The 19,401-nt window shown below is 40.8% G+C and overlaps 1 protein-coding gene across 1 annotated transcript in view; it reads left to right on the top strand.

Annotated features, from left to right (window-relative positions):
- Positions 1-6,402: 6,402 nt before the first annotated feature.
- Positions 6,403-19,401, top strand: part of LOC311149964 (histone-lysine N-methyltransferase PRDM16-like) — a gene marked incomplete at both ends in the record, with an annotated part of 373,121 nt that continues 360,122 nt past the window's right edge. The window contains one exon of the mRNA XM_084187181.1: positions 6,403-6,439. Coding sequence (XP_084043307.1) covers positions 6,403-6,439 — 37 coding nt within the window. The remainder of the gene's footprint in view (positions 6,440-19,401) is intronic.

Here is a 19,401-nt window from a genome sequence, read left to right on the forward strand (position 1 = left end):
ATCAATGGCTAATGATTACCAAGGCAACTTCACGGTCCGCTTTTGGGACTTCATTAGCCCGAGTACAAAATAAGGACCAGTCAGAGCTGCGCCGGGAGTAGGCCCGCTCCAGTGCGTCAGCCAAAAACCTTGGCTCGGAGTGGTCTGTCTGTGCTCCCCACTTAAACCAACTTAAAGGGAAATATTCTAATTATAGATTAATTTATCGGCTGTGCAGGTTTAGGGCATTGGTACATCTTGACATTGTAAGCTAAATGTTGGCGAGTGATGGACAAATAGATCCCCACAATTGTCGTTAAAAACAAAGTTTTTTTTCCAGTGAGGCTGTCCCTTTATAAATGTTTACAGTATCCCAAGTGTCGACACTCGACAGTCTGGTAGTTATTTGATGCGCAGTCACAATAGCGCCGTCTAGGAGTAAAACGTTTGTGCGCGTGGGAGAGCTAGGGAGCGAGAGGAACACACACACACACACACACCAGACCGAGAGAGGGAGCAGAGGGTAGGCAGTTCTCTGTGTGTATGTGTGAGTAGCCTGCAACCTGGAGTTTCCTCCAGTTACCATGTTTACTCTCCCATTACATTGGCTGTGGCAGAATTACTGTTCACAAATTTACAATACTCCCATAATTCACAAAGCACGCAGCCCCATCTCTGCTCTGTCCCAAATCCTGACGGCAAGGTGTTCTATTTCACATATAACTTACAGCTCCGTTATCTCATTGGATACAGCTTGTGTTTCAGGCTGTGTCGGGGAAAACAGCACGCGGAGTCCCGGACCACAGACCACCCCATTCCCATATTGTTTGAACTGGGCCTGCAGCGTCACGCCTGATATCCGTTCTAGCTCTAATTTCTTCAGAGCTTTCAACTAACCGATGATGGGTTGAAACTGTATGAGAAAAGCCTTAATGATGAGGATGGTGGTGGTGGAGCTGAAGATGATTATGACGATTTCAATCATGGTTATCACCACCACCTCCATCATCATCATTACATCCTACATTCCTAAATTAATTTATACATACATACATAATACAATTATTAGCCTTATAATAGCCTACATTGTTAGTAAATATTCATTATAAAACTATATTTGTCGTTTTAATAATTGTCGTTTTAATACTAACATTGGCGGATAGTCTATAGTTTACCACTACTAGGCTATAGGTTACATAAATTATACACTACAATTTTATTCCTTGACCTTGATAAAGTGTCTGAATATTTCTATCCACTCCACGGCCAGTTTATTTCATATGTCACTGATCAATAAACTTGAACTTTACTTATAAATAAATGCCCCCATGAATGCAGGCCTAGGCTACAATATGCATGCGGCACAATTATCGAAATTGAGTCCTCGATCACACCGACAGTGTCATTGCATTTTGGTGCACCAGAAGCACATTCATTTCCAATGGAACACTGCGTTTGCCTTGCAGCATTGCGTTGCAGAGGCAGTTGCAGAGCATGGCGTTTGTGGGTTCGATTCCCACGGGGGGACAGTATAAAAAAATAAAATAATGTATGCACTCACTAACTGTAAGTCGCTCTGGATAAGAGCGTCTGCTAAATGACTAAAATGTAAATCGAGGAAATTCGACCACTGACATCTCTTTGCGCAGTGCACTCACACATATGCATAGGTCTGGGCCTATATACAAAAGAATGTGGACACCCCTTCAAATTAGTGGATTCGGCTATTTCAGACTCACCCGTTGCTGACAGGTGTATAAAATAGAGCACACAGACATGCAATTTTCTTAGACAAACATTGGCAGTAGAATGAAGAGCTCAGTGACTTTCAACATGGCACTGTCATAGGATGCCACCTTTCCAACAAAACAGTTTGTAAAATTTCTCACTGGTCAACTGTAAGTGCTGTTATTGTGAAGTGGAAATGTCTAGGAGCAACAATGGCTCATCCGCGAAGTGGTAGGCCACAGAAGCTCACAGAACGGGACCGCTGAAGTGCGTAGCGCTTAAAAATCGTCTGTCCTCGGTTGCAACACTCACTACCGAGTTCCAAACTGCCTCTGGAAGCAACCTCGGCACAATAACTGTTCGTCAGGAGCATCATGAAATGAGTTTCCATGGCTGAGCAGCTGCACACAAGCCTAAGGTCACCATGTGCAACCAAAGCGTCGGTTGGAGTGGTGTAAAGCTCACCACCATTGGACTCTGGAGCTGTGGAAACGCGTTCTCTGGAGTGATGAATCATGCTTCACCATCTGGCAGTTCAACGGATGAATCTGGGTTTGGCGAATGCCAGGAGAACGCTACCTGCCTAAATGCATAGTGCCAACTGTAAAGTTTGGTGGAGGAGGATTAATGGTCTGGGGCTGTTTTTCATGGTTCGAGCTAGGCCCCTTAGTTCCAGTGAAGGGAAATCTTAACGCTACAGCATACAATGACATTCTAGACGATTCTGTGCTTCCAACTTTGTGGCAACAGTTTGGTGAAGGCCCTTTCCTGTTTCAGCATGACAATGCACCCGTGCACAAAGCAAGGTCCATCCAGAAATGGTTTGTCGAGATCGGTGTGGAAGAACTTGACTGGCCTGCACGGAGCCCTGACCTCAACCACATCGAACACCTTTGGGATGAATTGGAACGCTGACTGCGAGCCAGGCCTAATTGCCCAACATCAGTGCCCGACCTCACTAATGCTCTTGTGGCTGAATGGAAGCAAGTCCCCGCACCAATGTTCCAACATCTAATGGAAAGCCTTCCCTGAAGAGTGGAGGCTATAGCAGCAAAGCTGGGGACCAACTCCATATTAACGCCCATGATTTTGGAATGAGATGTTCGACGAGCAGGTGTCCACATACCTTAGTGTATGTAGCCTATGTGTATATGCCAATGTATAGGCCTAAATGGAATAGGTAATAGATAAATAACAAATGCACAAGATAATGCAGTGTTTCAAAGCACTGTTTTACATTTAATCTAAAATCAATCAATTCGAAGATTGATGTTCGGTGCTATGTATAGCCATAGGATTTTTTTTGTTTTTGATAGATTAGCATATTGGATTGACACCCTGTAGATTAAAAAATAAATAATAAACGGATATTGCTGCTGCAACCCGGATTGCAGCAGCACACCTCTCTTCCGGGGTCTGGGCCAGCCGCTCTGCCTACGGTGTTAAAACCGCAGGAAATTCGCAACAATCTAGGAAAAAAATACTCCAAAATGAGTGGTTACACAGCCATCCCGTTGAGCTCGTAAAAGGCAGACGTTTAAATGACGCAGAAACTTATTCCCCAAATGAACGGGTGCCGAAGAGCAACACTTTTCTTTAGAAGGGTAGTCGCAGTTAATTGCTCTTAAAAAAGGCGTTGCACCCACCATTTGAAATAATTTGTCCAGGCCATTGTGAGAGAGAAATTTGGCGCACGTTTACATTGTTCTGGAGAGCTGGTGTAAACATTTTGGAGTGAAAAAAATATATAGAAAACTGCTGTTGAATGGCCCTTTTTATTTCTTACTTCACTTAAACAGGAAATGCTATCGATGCAATCAATCGATAGAGACAAGACTATTGATATTCCAAGTCGTCATTCTGTCCTACTTTTAGACACCCAGGAGTAGGCTAAACAAAGTAGCACTGATACATGAAATGAATACTAACCTAACGATTGTTGGCTCAATGTCACTCGGTTATAATGACTTTTTTGGCAACATATGATTCCACAAACAATATTTGCTCACTGTTAGATCAATAGTTGAAATTACTAAATTTGTCCCAATTGCTATTTTAGAGGAAATGTGGACGCCTTGTCAGCCACATGGCATGTTGAATGCATGGTTAACTTGTACAGCTTAAAATGAAATTATAAATTATGGTTCAAGTGATTGTTGTCCTGTGCTGATGTAGGCTATGTTTTTTCCCCCATACATTTCAAAATATAGTATCATGCATTGGATTTAATATGCAATTGCAATATTTGGTGAATATTCAAGTCCCCATGTTACTTAGGCCTATTCCATCTTATCCCCAAAACGACCATAATAGCCCAATAATTAAAACCAAGGCAATAGGGCCTACTACTAATAATAATAATACATTAGTAATGAATAGAGACAAAAGTATTATTATTATTATTTATTATTTAATTAATAATAATAATACTTTCGTCAAGGCTTTCATCCCACCGGTTGTTTGGTTAACGGTCTTAATGGGTCTATATCTTCCGAAGAGGCACCGTTTTCCCGTTTACAAATCACAAAATGTAACTCGCTCCGAGATCAATCTCCTGGGCATGCAAGTAATCATGCAACTCGTTTCTTTTCTAGGACTATGTTTTCAAATTGTAGGCTATACATCAATTTTTATGTAGATTTTTTATGAACATAACATGCATGATTTGGTTTTACATGTAGGCCTGTGAATGAAAATCTATCGTCGAAGTTGTTGCTAATAATAATAATATTAATAATAATAATCCTTACAATATATTAATCATAATTATTAGAATAACGATGATACAGCAATGTGGTTTATCATAATTGTCAATTAACTGCATGCAATATGACCGATAATAAAATTAACTTCAAATGCGAATAATGCATTATGCCGAATAACCATGCTTTTTGTTGTCGGATAGGCCTATACTTTCCTGATATTTGTTTGACTAGGTAGGTTGTTTTCTTCACTGCTTCAATTTAACAGTTTAATCATACCTAGCCAACATGTGGATTAGTACAGGACTATAGGAATAGTCGCCTTTCTTTCATTCAACATCCATGTAGTTCACTGTAAATATTGTATTAATTCATACATACAGTAGCCTACAGACTTACCTATTTCAATTGCTTAGCTGCGTTATGGGCTGCAGAGAAGGCTACAGAGCATATAACCTACCATCCAACTAAAATCGACCGCACACCTAACATTGCCTGTAAATATGCATGCAACGAGCAACAGACGCCTGCTGTCATACACACGGCACTTCTGAGTGCCATGTGGTCCTCTGTAGCTCAGCTGGTAGAGCACGGCGCTTGTAACGCCAAGGTAGTGGGTTCGATCCCCGGGACCACCCAAAAACAAAAATGTATGCACGCATGACTGTAAGTCGCTTTGGATAAAAGCGTCTGCTAAATGGCATAGTATTATTATTATGCACGCTAACGCAAAACATGTGTAAGGCAAAGTCATACTTACAGTTGACATTCACAACCTATTCCTCCTCGCTGGGTTTACCTGGAGTCCTTGTGACCCAATGGCGCTCCATGTTTTCATTCATTACTTTTTAGTAGCTAAGTATGACATCTGCTCCATGGTGCTCGGAGAGGATAGGTGTGCAGAAATAAAGCATCGTTTAAATTAAAAAGACCTTGACTTAATATGCTTCCTTTAGAAATACAATTCATTTAAACCAGCCCGCTCATATCCCTAGCCTCGTCTCGTCTATTGAAAGTAGGCGGATGCATGCATCAACAGCTGCCGTTTCGTGTGGCTTGCTCGGGGGCAAAGCATGCAACATTTTCATACGGAGAGCTATATCATGAATTCACTGCTAATCTACACCTGTTGTTTACGAAGCATGTGACAAATAAAATGTCATTTGATTTGGACTCCAACGTATGAATTTAAATTAGAGTCAAAAATAACCGCTTGAAGAACGTGGAATTTGAGTAGCCTACATTTGAACACCATGCCAGATGAGACGTCAATAGCATCAATTGTAAATATAGTCTAAACATCTTTTGAGATAGCCTACTGTAATAGAATGGGGCATATCTTTCTCGTAATTCATTATTATAACAATACTAATAATGAGAAGAACAACGGTAACATTAAAGCCATCATATTCATAACCATTGCCTAATAATAGGCTAATAATACATAGGCTGATAATAATAGCCAGTAATAACAATAGTAAGCAATTTCTTATTTTTCCTTATTGTTTTTACTTTACCTTAAATTATATTTTTTATGTGATCATTTTGAATGATCAATAGTGATATTTGATAACAATCACCTTGCAGTTGAGGGATTCGACGTTGACCCCATCACATAGGCTATCATGCTGTGTCCATTGCTAGTCCGGATCCCACAGGTTTGAGAAAAATAAGTTATTGCTCTTAAAGGGGTAGTGAAGAAGGTGCTGGTAGTGGCAATGGCGGTGGTAGGGGAGAGGGAGGGGAGATCCGAGATGGTGCTGAGAGGGGGGAGGAGGGGAAGAGATAAGTGATCTAAATGGGAGAGGATAAGACAAAAAAGTAATGATGATGAATACATTGCAAAGTTTTTTTGGCCCTGACGAGGGTGTCAGATTGAATGGCCTGTGCGCATGTGCGAAGGTGTCCAAACTGACAATGCTTGGGAGATGAAGATAGTGTTGTTGCTGCTTCTGGGCTCACGGAGGACGAGAGGAATCTACAAGTCGACAAGATGAGATCCAAGGCTAGGGCGAGAAAACTGGCCAAAAGTAGGTATTTTTCCCTTCTTACGCTTTCGGTCGGCGGCTCGAACTCTCGTCACCAATGTGTCATTGTCATTAATCAGTTCCTTAGGCGGACGCTTCTTTGTCCTCGTAGATATAATTTAGCTCTTCATGTGAATAGTAACCTTAAAACATCCTAGTCCGTGTCTCCAGCCTTCTCGCTGTTGCAGCCTTGGGTTCGCTTGTTCCCAACTTCAGAACTTTCATATATGCTGAGAAACACTGCTGGTGGTTTTGTATAAAAGATATGGGAGAGAAAAAACATTGCCATACAAACTGCGCGGCAGAGTAGTTTTGATTTATTGTCTCAGAGGTTAGAAACAGCGAAGAATCGTTACCCGAAAGTTAGCTAAACGTTTTCGAAAGGGGTAGTAACTTTTTTATTGAGTTGTTCCAAGTCTTGTGAAATAATATTCCTGTTTTTTGAAATAGTGGGCGCTCTAGCATTGCTCATGGCGACAGAAGGAGCAGAAAATTGAGACCGAGTTGTGCGCACATTCCGCACAAGCTTCATTGACGACAAGTGGGAGACTTTAAAATGTGAAATCTGAAAGAAATTGCTATTTTCACGCAGCATTTTATCCAAGTCCGTTTTACCTTAGAAGAAAATGCATCCACGAAGTCGGTTTTTTTCCCTCTGACCGCTGAACTACTATGGTGTTTTGTTCCTCATTCGGGGAATGGGATTCAATAATGGTTCTTGTGCAAGAAGGTGTCCCGCTACTTTACGGACTGTTGCTCTCCTCATATACGGAAAAAAGTCATTAAAATGTTTGTGAACATCGCGTAGATGTTTGTGTAGAAAGAAGGATGTTTCTTAGCTTGGTTTCTGATATCCTTCCAATTGCTTTGCTTATTGCGCATGCATGAATACACTTGGCTTTTTCTGTAAATGCATATAATCAATTTACGTGTTATTTGTTTTCTGCATAAAAGGTAAAGCAATCATGTGTGTTACACATATTTTGATACTACAACGAGGATGCATTTTTGGTTATGAGTGTTATCTATTATTTCAAATTGAGTTTCGATTATGGACATGTAGCAGTTGGTCATTGCAAATGCAGAACTTCGAGCAGATGAATGCAGAGTAAACCAGTGAGGGCTCAGTGAAATGTATAGCCTAATGAATTGAATCAGTCAGTAGCCTGTTAACGAATCTGAACGCATAAGAAATTTACAATTATTTAGGAAGTAGTTGATTTTAACTTTAGCATATGGCTCTGAAAAACTTTGTATATGGCCTTTGGTAATCCAAAGTCAACATATTCAGATTTAAGGCATGTTACTTTTCTAATGAAGGCAAATCGCTTGTTTATATTTCACCGTGGGATTATTTTACAAACAATTAGGCTATGTTAACAAACATGGTGAAATGACCTTGCTGTAAACGAGAAGCCTAATACGTTGGTTGTATACCTCCTCCATTTTCAACGCATTATGATCAATCATTTTTTGGTCAATTAGGACAAAACATGTAAACATTTCAACAGTTACATATTGTGTTTGGAACCAGAAATAAACTATTAGATTGCAAGTTGCGTTTCTTTTAATCGTGCTTGTATATGTTTGGTTAAGGTTTTTCTGAATTTTATGCTGATAATTGTCTGTGTCACGCGCGGATATTTGTCAAGTCTTTGCAAAGAGAAAGTAGGCCCAGCGCTCAGTGAGAATCGTTATCAATTCAGGAAGTTCTTTTTCATAGTAAATGAAATAGACCGTCATCTTTATTGCCTTTTGATCCGAGTGTATTTAACATAAATGCCTGCATGACTTTGAGGAGACCTCTCACTCGGCAATAATTATTCACTTCTTGCTGAGCTTTCAGACCTTAGCGACCCAACTTGGCTCGCCTTGTGTTGTAGTAAGAAGTTGGAACTAAGAAGTTATAAGGAAAAATAATATCATATGAATATGGCCTTGTGATATTTAAAGCTGGGTCCGAGTTGTTGACAACATGTTGGCCTTACGCCTATATGATACTTGTGCAGTTACATAGGGTTTACACACCGTGGGATAATTGTCATACTCTACCTGTAGAATAGGCCTATAGCAGGCTACAGTTATTACATTTCCCCCCAAACTGTTATTGGCATAATTTAAGTAGCGGTGGCACCTTTTTTGATTTCGACAGAGTTGTCATAGTCCTAAGGATTTAAGGAGATTTACACAGACTTGCCCGGTCCAGAATCCTCAAATCCACAGGGATTCGGCACTCAGAATCGCCTCCCTGAGCGGTGTCGAAATGGATAAGCTCGCATTGATCAATAAATGCTGTGACGGCCCGGTATTTCCCCACATGTACAGCATAGGCCTATTTGGATATGTAGTGATATTTGCAAACAGTTTTACATGTTTACATGAACATGTTACATGGTATCATAGCCAGGTGGCCTGTAATTTAGATGATTGTTTTTTAGTTTGTATATCTTATATTACCTAAAAAGGTAGGCCTATATATATCTTTCATAAATTAAAGGACAATTTGTTTACTTTCAAAATTGCACAATTTATTATTATTAGGCCTATTATTTATTATAACAATTATTATTATTATTATTATATTATTATTATTATTATTATTATTATTATTATTATTATTATTATTATTACACTTTTATATACTAATTTGAGTCATATGCTGTAGCCTACAGTATTACAATACAATCTAAGTCATATTTTGCTTGCAATATTTTAAGTTGTCTTTTGTTTGCTTTTGTCATTTGAGGCAGGATAAAGTGTTTGTTAGACGTTTCTCGGGACAGTTAATTCAATTGTATGCGGAATGGCACAGGCTATCTCCTCTGTTGACCTCCACTGGCATAAATTGCTTGTGTACATTTTACCCCTCTTATTAGACAATACTTATTTTATTTTTTGTCTTTATAGGCCTATCCTATGGTTCAAATGTTTGCAATTCGGTCTGAAACAACAGATGTGTGCTGACAACATGCGGTTAAGGCAGGATTCAATTGTTGAACATTACAGGTGACTTCTCCAGTAGGCTACTACAGCAAGCCTACCTCGTGTCTAAAACCGAGCAAATGAAAATGGAGTATCGGTGCGTCTGTATGTCAGCAATCTGGCCAGTAGATAGGCTACCTATGCAGATGCTTCACAATTGGATCTTGAATGATTTCTATAAGAATCATATTGTAAAATTGTATGATGGTTTGACATGGCTATATGTTCTGTGTAAATACAGTCTGCGTGTGTGTTATGTTTAATTAGGCCGCATATTCGCTAATGCTAAAAGTACATGTTAAATTCAATTTATCCACTGATGTGAAGTTTAAGAAATTGTAATTTAGCGTAATTTATGTCAACATTTGAAGTTGCACAGGGGGAAGAACATGCTTTGAAGGGACACACACACACGCACGCACGCACGCACGCACACACACACACACACACACACACACACACACACACACACACACACACACACACACACACACACACACACAGACACACAGACAGACGAACATGCTCATGCAACCGACATTATAATCAATTAGGCCTACCCATTTTAAAGTCTATTAAATCACTTTTATCTGGAAATACATTTTTGGAATGTAGACTTACAATTTGGTTAGCTACACAAATAAAGGTGAAAGGTGTAACCAAGTAAGGTTATTGAGAGCGATGCCCAACCCTCTCCTTTAGGGTTAAAACTAAAATGTGAAACGTCTGGGGGGACCAAGGAGAGGGTTGGGAAACACTGCCATAGGGGAACCATTTGAGGGTCACTGAAGAACCGTAAACGGGACGGTTCTTTCAAGAACCATACAAAAATCCCAAACCAGAAATGTTTCCAGGACCGGAATTGAATAGCTCTGCTGTAGGATTTTAAAGGGATACTTAGGGATTTTGGCAATGATGCCCTTTACCTACTTCCCCAGAGTCAGATGAACGCGTGGATACCATGTTTATATCTTTGTGTCCAGTATGAAGGAAGTTAGAGGTCGTTTCACGAGCCAATGCTAACTAGCGTTAGCGCAATGACTGGAAGTCTATGGGTATCTGCTAGCATTGAAAAGCATGCTAGCAGATACCCATAGACGTCCAGTCATTGCCCTAACGCTAGTTAGCATTGGCTCGCGAAACAACCTCTAGAAAATCCCTATTATGTAAATGTTGACTGATCGACCTATCACTATCAGCCTCCTAGGTCTTCCAAAAAGAAGCATCATATGAAGACATGAGAGGTAGACTTTTATTTAGCTGGTTGAGTGCTCACTTCCAATAATATGTATTCACTGAAGACACATTTGAACCCTTTACACTTGTGGGAATTGGCCTATATGGATAGGGCTAAATTGAAATGTTTCTTACATAAGAAATATGGAAAGCATATGCATAACCATGGTAGCAATTAAAAGGGAACAGTTTGGAGATTATGGGAAAATTATTAGACTAAAGGTGAGGACAAAACAGTTCACCTGACAGAAGACTTAACCTGACATTGTACTTTTCGCTGCATTTGTTGTTAATGAAATCTGAAAATTTGGGGTAGGTGCAAAGTAAGACAAGAAAATGACAAGGGTTTGAGTGAGAGGTCAAACTGGTGTCTCCAAGTGGTCACACACCTCTCCAAAGTGTGCACAATTCCTAAGTAATTTGAATGCACTTTTATGACTCAAATAAGTCTTCAACTATGAGTTTTTTGCTGTTGTTGCTCTCCTAGCTGTGCCCCCTGCATCCCCGCCATCACACAATTACTGTTGTTGTTTACGCAATCCAGAAATTGTCCATTATGAATTGCAATCTGGGTCAGGTGGGCATAATCTGAAAGCTTGTTCTATTACCAACATTATTCAATTATAAAACATGATCTTACAGTGTTAGGCTTTCACAAGGCAATTCATAGAAGCAGATCTTAATTTTGGTGCGCTTAAAATGGAGTCATGAGTGCATTCAGATGCGTGGTCTGCGGCACATTCTCTTCACAATATAACAAACAGGCTCATTCTGTTCAGGACATCCCTGAGTATATTGCCATGTCATCCTGTAACTGTACATCAAACATAGTGATCCTAAACGTTGACACTGTATATTACATCAGCTTTATGTTATGGAAATGTGAAGTGCACATTTGGACTCACAGGTGTTTGGCTTGCTTGTGTGACATCAAAGCTGCATTTATTATAATCCTCAACGTCTCATATTTCTAAATACATCGAGTCCTCTTAATTTACAGCATTTCCCTCACTTAGACGACAAAAAATGTACAAAAGTTGCCCAATTAGCAGGAGGGATGGGGACAACTTCTTTGTTGTGTGTGGTGCTCAAGTTCAGAATGGCTGTCAGTGAAAACACATAGAGAGCTGTGAAGCGGAGACCTTGAGCTCTTATGTCATGTATAGCATGTTACTTACTGTACAGTCACTGCATTCCAATTTTGGCACTTATCAGTGTCCAAATCTGCCATTTTCAAACTGTATAGGCGTACAAGTGTAAAGAGTTACCTGAAAGAAAAATTATTGCTATCTCTCTCTCACATTCTCTCTCGCTCACACACTTACTGCATCACATTGAATCATCACTAATGTAGGGCAAAACATATTTTCTGATTGCTCCCATAGCCTCCTTGTAATGTAGCCAATCAATAATTGTGGAAGCAGTTATTGCTAGATAGCATTGCTCTCTCTTTAGTGGCTTCTTTAGATGGACTGCAGGATCATGAGCCCATGTCATGTTGTAGTACAGCCTCTGATGTTTTGTCAGAGTTAATAAAACCAGACCCATGACCACTGTGCGAATTACGGGGCTCAGACCTCCGAATAAGACATGAGCTTGTGGGAGTCTCAAATGCAACTATTCTCCTATTTGTTTAAAATGCAATTTGTACTGATACAGTGGTAAATATGAAAATAAAAGCTTATTCCAAATTAAGCAAACACCCCCACCTCTCTGTCATGGTTTAAACCAGGTTCTTTCAATAGCATTAATCTCCCTACTCCGCCTGTCTGCCTCTCTCTCTGTCTGTCTTGAGCTTTCTCTAGCAAAACAATGTATCGACTGGCTAGCAAACATTGTATCGACTGAGTTTAGCCCGCTAGCGAACTTGCAACATTATCAACTGGGCCCTCACAGTTTCCCGCACCGATGAGCTTGGGCAACCGGACAGACACAGTTGTATTTGCGTCCCGTATTTTAACCCCTTTTCAGGTGTCCCGACTTTTCTTTTTATAAAAAAGGTACTTTTGTCAGCAAGACGCATCAATTAATTCAGGCTACAATAATGTAGTGCTAATGACAATCGTCAAATGTTTTGTAACAGATGTCTCTTTCCATTAATACAATGGCTGGTGCACTGTTTGGATGCGGGTATTATTTTGGAGTGGATGAACATGCGCAGGTAGCCTACTTTTTGAAGTGATTTGTTTGACAATCAGAAGAAAACACTCAAAGGTAATACATGTAAAACGCTTAGGCCCCAAGACCCCTAGACTTACACTGTCTAAAATGGCTGACACAAGACTTAGTTCAGGTAGCCTACACGAAAGATTAGGCGCTAACACAAAATAATTCCACAAGGTTTTTTGAAGGACAGAGGAAGTAGTAGTATAGGACTAAACAGACACGGCTGCAGTATGATAAGATAGTAGTAGCCTTTATTGTTAGTAGCACATTTGAGTACCAGGCTCCTTTGCCTAATTGTCACTTGGAGGTTTAGTGCTGTAATCATCAGTGGCATGTATTCGTGGATGCCAAGGGAAGCCAGGCTTCCCCAAAACAAATTTCTAAGAAAAAGATACAAAATACATAAAAAATAATTTATAATTTGACTCTCTGTGTTTAATACATTTCATTCAATTCGCAAGAGGCTGAATATATCTCACCGGAGAAAGCATCCATGTGAAAGAAACAGCGCCCCTCTGTCTCTGTATGTGTAGCCCATCTATCTGATGCTGTCTGGTCAAAAAGAGTATGACATTGTTGCAGACCTTAGCATTGAATGCAAGGGAAGCCAGCGAACATTTGGCCTCCCTTGATATTTAAAAAAATGAAATAATAGCCAATCAGCTTGAGCTAAACTGAGTGAGCTCAGCTGTGAATGGTCCTGGTGAACACAAAAACAGTGTCAAGGGAAGCCAGTTTGGATTTGGCTTCACACCTATCACATAACATCAGAAACCAAACGTAATTGACAGAAAAATTGAATTGTTGCAGCTCGTTGTGTCATTGTCCTCCGGTGGCTACCTAGCTAGCTAAAATCATCCCATTCCTAAATTAGCCATAGATGGAGATAGGGTTTTGGACTTGTGGTTTTACTGAATTCTCTGTGCTGGCCAATGATTATAACTGCGATTCTGTTCCAACCATAAATTCATACATTGTGACCCTGGACTGGAAGTTCAACATGTAGCTAGATGTAGTGAGCTAATGTTAACTAGCTGGCCTGGCGCATCGTTGCCCATGAAAGGAAGTTAGGCTAGCGAGCAAGCATTTTAGCCAGGTAGCCTAGGACAACAAAAACTAAAGGTGTGTACTGTATGACAGAGTCATAGACCGTTTCGGCAACATGAAAGAGGAGGATGACATAGGCATTTCTCTACAAGTAGGGTGAGTCAACAGGTTTTTTCTACTTGCACGCACACACACACACACACACACACACACACAGAAATCCGTAACATGGACAGCCACATCATATTTAGCTTACGTTGATTGGACTAAATCGTTTTTGGTATCTTTTAGTTGCCACTGATTAGACTAAGCATAGGTGATTAGATGATGTATTTTTTTTTTGCGACTTGTGGTAACTCTCCGTGGTTCTAAATCAATAGTTGTTTAGTAGTGATTTTACAGTGATTTTACCCACACACCGCTACTGGAAATCATGGGGACTCTCCTATGGTGCTGCTGCATCTCAGTCTCTGTAAACTCAAGAGACCATAGTACTCGGCACTCACTCATTAACTGTAGTGGTCTGGGTGAATATGACTGGGGTTTGTTCATAGCTATCTTTACGTTTTTAGAAGAAGCTCTGGTGTCACTCACCCACCCACTCAATCACTCACTCACTCACTCACTCACTCACTCACTCACTCACTCACTCACTAATTCACTCACTCACTCACTCACTCACTCACTCACTCACTCACTCACTCACTCACTCACTCACTCACTCACTCACTCACTCACTCACTCACCCACCCATTCACCCACTCACTTACTCGTTCTTACACACACTCTTTCACACACATTTTCCCAGGATAAATTATTTTGTCCAGCATGCCATGTTAGCCCCAATCTTTGTCGGAGGTGTGTGTACGTGTGTGTGGGAGGCCCACCCGACCCCCATGCAGCCTGCTGCCTGTGAAGCCTGCTCTTGTTTTTGAGCAGTGCAGTCCAGTCAGTACTCTAAGCCCTAACCTTGCCTGCAGGTCTGCCTCATAATGTCACACATAATGTCATAACCCAACGTGGACTCGGCATAGCACTGCTAGCCACATATAACGGAAAACAAAAAGGAGTGTTTCTTATTGGACGAATCCAGGTGGTCCCTCCCTGTTTCATCCCATTCGGGCATAATGTACACGACCCTGTATATCACGGCAGTGTGACAGAGATCTCAGTCGGACCCGTCCGTCCACACTAGGCCCCAGCAGATCCACATGGAGAACATCTCTCCGCCGCCCACCACCCCTCACTACTATGTGACTTCATTTGCCATATTTGTAAAGGGCTGCAATCTCCCAATGTTTTGGCAGTTTGACTTGCGTGCCGAAGATGAGATGTGATATAAATAGACAGGAGGCATACTGCGGAGTGGTATACATTTGCGAGGGGGCAAAATGAAAGTATTTCCCCTTCAGTTAAAGGCATTTCTGTGTGACCCGGCCTGCGTATCGTATTCCAGTCGGTGCTGTGCTATGTCTAGCAGAGAGTCAGTGAAACTTAGCACCCAGACAACCGAAAAGACTAAGAGAGGGCCTGGGTCTTGTTCATTACGGCACACAACTGAAATAGGTTATAAAAAACGTTTTGCAACAGAAGATGAGCATTTCTTATTGGTTGAATCCAGGTAGTCCCATGTAGCTCAGTTGGTAGAGCATGGTGCTTGCAACGCCAGGGTTGTGGGTTCGTTTCCCACGTGGCACCAGTATGAAAAAATGTATGCACTCACTAACTGTAAGTCGCTCTGGATAAGAGCGTCTGCTAAATGACAAAAATGTAGTCCCTTGCATTTTTTTTCTGTTTTCTTCCATTTGGTGCCTAATGAACATGACCATGTCTGTAAAAAAACATGCTTCTTTATCATTTCTTTAGTGGAATGGAACCACAATAATTATCTCTCCGACTTTGCCTAGGTGTGATTTCATCCCCGCTTTTTGACATTGTTTATTTTTTTGAAAAACAGAGGGGATGTTGACTGGGTAATTAACACATTTAAGCAACACTCATGATTCAGAGAAATGTAATATATACATTTACATTTTAGTCATTTAGCAGACGCTCTTATCCAGAGCGACTTACTGTTAGCGCATACATTATTTTATCGAACCCACAACCCTGGTAATATCCCGGGGATTGCTCTGCATTGTGACTAGTCAGCGGTAAATGGCACAGAACTTTTCTTTTAAAGTTCAATGTGTTCTATGGTCCTGATAACTTAATTCAAATTCCACAGGCGTTTGCTTGCTTAGTTAATTACCCACATACAATAAATACTCACTTGACTTACATCTTACTCACTCACTCCCTGCTGGCTTGCTGCTGTACTGTGCTTCCCCTATCATAATGGTATGTTGCCCCAGACCCTTATGTTCCCTTCATCCTGTAGAGACAAAGATAAGGAGACAAAATTCTCCTCCCCAGAGACTTCCTATTTTTTCTCTTGGAGATACGTTTAACGTGGCGCTGCTTTAAAGTGCCCCCCTCTTATTGGACGGTACTTTTAAAGCGTTGGCTCCCTCTCTGGTCTCCCCCGTAATTGTATATCTCCACCACCCTCCCTCTCTGTCTCTACCAGTCCCAAAGTTCGATGTCATCTCCCTCCCTCTCTTTCTGTGTTGTCATAATCACAAAGATGGGCAGGTCGTGTCTCATTAGGGCTCCGGCAAAACCGTGACAAGACTATTTTTTTCTCCTCTCTTCCCTTCTTCTCTGAGATCAGGTTATTTGATTTGCAACAATAAAGCCCCCTGGTCTGGACGATTACGCTGTCAGACGATCATTGGGCTTTTGACAAATTTGCTGTCTGACGGGGGGGAGGAGAGGGGAGGGGGGAATGTGGAGATTCTCAGAAGTAATTGAGGCATCATTATCATTATCCAATGGTATTTGGTGGCCATGCAGACTTCACCAGGCCAGCAGCAGGCAGCACCTCTATTTGTTTAATACTTAACTTTCTGGTGGAAGAATGGTGAGCTGGGTTAGAGAGGCATCAGTCCCCTTTCAGAAGAAAGGTCTGCTTCTTTTACTGCCTCTTCAACCTCTCCTGTCTGTCTCCGAAAATTGCCTTCATTATATCAATGGCATGTTTCTTTCCCCCCACCCCCCTCTGTTTGCAACACAATTAGTCCATCTCGCTGGCTCACCATGTATTTTCATTAAAACATTTCAACGGGTGGTGGCATGTTGATTATGGAGACTCCAGAGAGAGAGGCAACTATTGGTGTGTTTAATTTCATTAACTATCGTGTGGCTCGCTGGAAAAGTATAAACAACCTCAAACCAAGTACCTTCATTTTCCTCCACTGCCACTTTAGACGTCGGCATGCCAAACAAATCATTACTACCACGTTTGGTCTTAACTTCTCACTTTTGGAGGAGTCCTGCTCTTATTTCTAAAGCTGTGTGCTTGACGGGGTTTTGATGTTACAGTTTTACTTCTCGTTCCGGCTTTCAGATTCAGATTGAGAGTTGTGTATTACCACAAAACCAAACGTTGGTGGTATTTACCTATGTATTAAAAACATCAATATTTAACCTTAATTTAAGCAGGGAGTCATGCTGAGACCACAGTCGGTTTTGCAGATGAGCCCTGCATGACCACATCAATAAACAGCAAGTAACCTATACACATCTTATCTGCAGGTATATAAACATAAATTACACAATACATGAAAAGCAAACACAAAACACAAAAAGCAAAACACAATCATATGAAACAAACAGATTCTTCAGTAAGAAGGCCCTCTGACATCCGCCTGAACTGCCCTAGAGGCACCAACTCCACTAACTTTAAGGAGTGTTGGAGATCAATCCACGTGAGAAGCGCAAAAAAACTAAAAGCAGATTTACCTAACTCGGGGGAGATTGAAGGGATCTCCAGGGTTAGCAATCCCTGAGTCCGGGTCTGGTAACTTAAACGTCTGAAGGTTAACAATGAGGTAAGGAATGGCGGAAGTTTATGCAAGAGGGCTTTATAGAAAAAAAAGAGTGCAATGCATCGGTCTACTAGACTTCAAAGAGGGCCAGCCTACTTTCCGACACAAAATGCAATGATGTGTACTGAACATATCGCCCGTGGCTTAAATACAGTAGTAGCTGCATTCATATAGACAATATCGCCATAGTAAATAACTGGAATTAATGTTGACTGAATTATTTGTTTTCTGCTATTTAAAAAAAGACAGGACCTGTTCTTATAGAAGAATCCGATTTTAATTTGTAATTTCTCATTGAGTTACACTTTAGGATGATTTAGATATGATTTGGCGCAAACATGAAAAGAGGGAAGTTAGATCAAAACCTCATCATAGTGAGGATATTAATAGTGCGATTGTTAATGCCATTTTGTTTCAATATTTGATTATTTTAATTTAAAAAAGATACCTAGACTTTAGCTTTTAAGAGTTAAATACTAAAAAGATTACTTCAGTACTTTCAAAAAACAACATTTCATTAAATAACTAAGAAAGTGTAAAGTGTAGCCACTTATTTCCTTTCATAGTTTGTTTGCCTAAGCATGACCATCATCCATATACCATATTTTTACCAACCTTTGCTTTTTTTGTGTCAGCAATTGGACGTTGTTCTGAGGGGGGCTAGTTACCCACGTTACCCTATTAGTGGGGACACGATCAATGAAGGCACCAACCAAAGTATGTACTGTGCATTCGGAAAGTATTCAGACCTCTTGACTTTTTCCACATTTTGTTACAATACAGCCTAATTCTAAAATGGATTAAATTAATGTTTTTCCTCATCAATCTACACACAATACCCCATAATGTCAAAGTGATAACAGATTTTAGAAATATTAGAAATAAAAAACAAAAATACCTTATTTATATAAGTATTCAGACCCTTTGCTATGATACTCGGTGCGTCCTGTTTCCATTGATCATCCTTGAGATGTTTCTACAACTTGATTGGGGTCCATCTGTGGTAAATTCAATAGATAGGACATGATTTGGAAAGGCACACACCTGTCTATATAAGGTCCCACTGTTGACAGTGCATGTCAGAGCAAAAACCAAGCCATGAGGTCGAAGGAATTGTCCGTAGAGCTCAGAGACAAGATCATGTCGAGGCACAGATCTGGGGAAGGGTACCAAAACATTTCTGCAGCATTGAAGGTCCCCAAGAACACAGTGGCCTCCATCTTTCTTAAATGGAAGAAGTTTGGAACCACCGAGACTCTTCCTAGAGGTGGCTGAGAAGGGCCTTGGTCAGGGAGGTGACCAAGAACCCGATGGTCAGAGCTCCAGAGTTCCTCTGTTGAGATGGGAGAACTTTACAGAAGGACAACCATCTCTGCAGCACTCCACCAATCAGGCCTTTATGGTAGAGTGGACAGACAGAAGCCGCCACTCAGTAAAAGACATATGACAGCCCGCTTGGAGTTTGCCAAAGGGCACCTAAAGATTCTCAGACCATGAGAAACAAGATTCTCTGGTCTGATGAAACCAAGATTGAACTCTTTGGCCTGAATGCCAAGCGTCAAGTCTGGAGGAAACCTGGCACCATCCCTACTGTGAAGCATGGTG

The sequence above is a fragment of the Coregonus lavaretus genome (assembly GCF_964263955.1).
Source record: "Coregonus lavaretus genome assembly, chromosome: 22".
NCBI classification, from domain to species: domain Eukaryota; kingdom Metazoa; phylum Chordata; class Actinopteri; order Salmoniformes; family Salmonidae; genus Coregonus; species Coregonus lavaretus.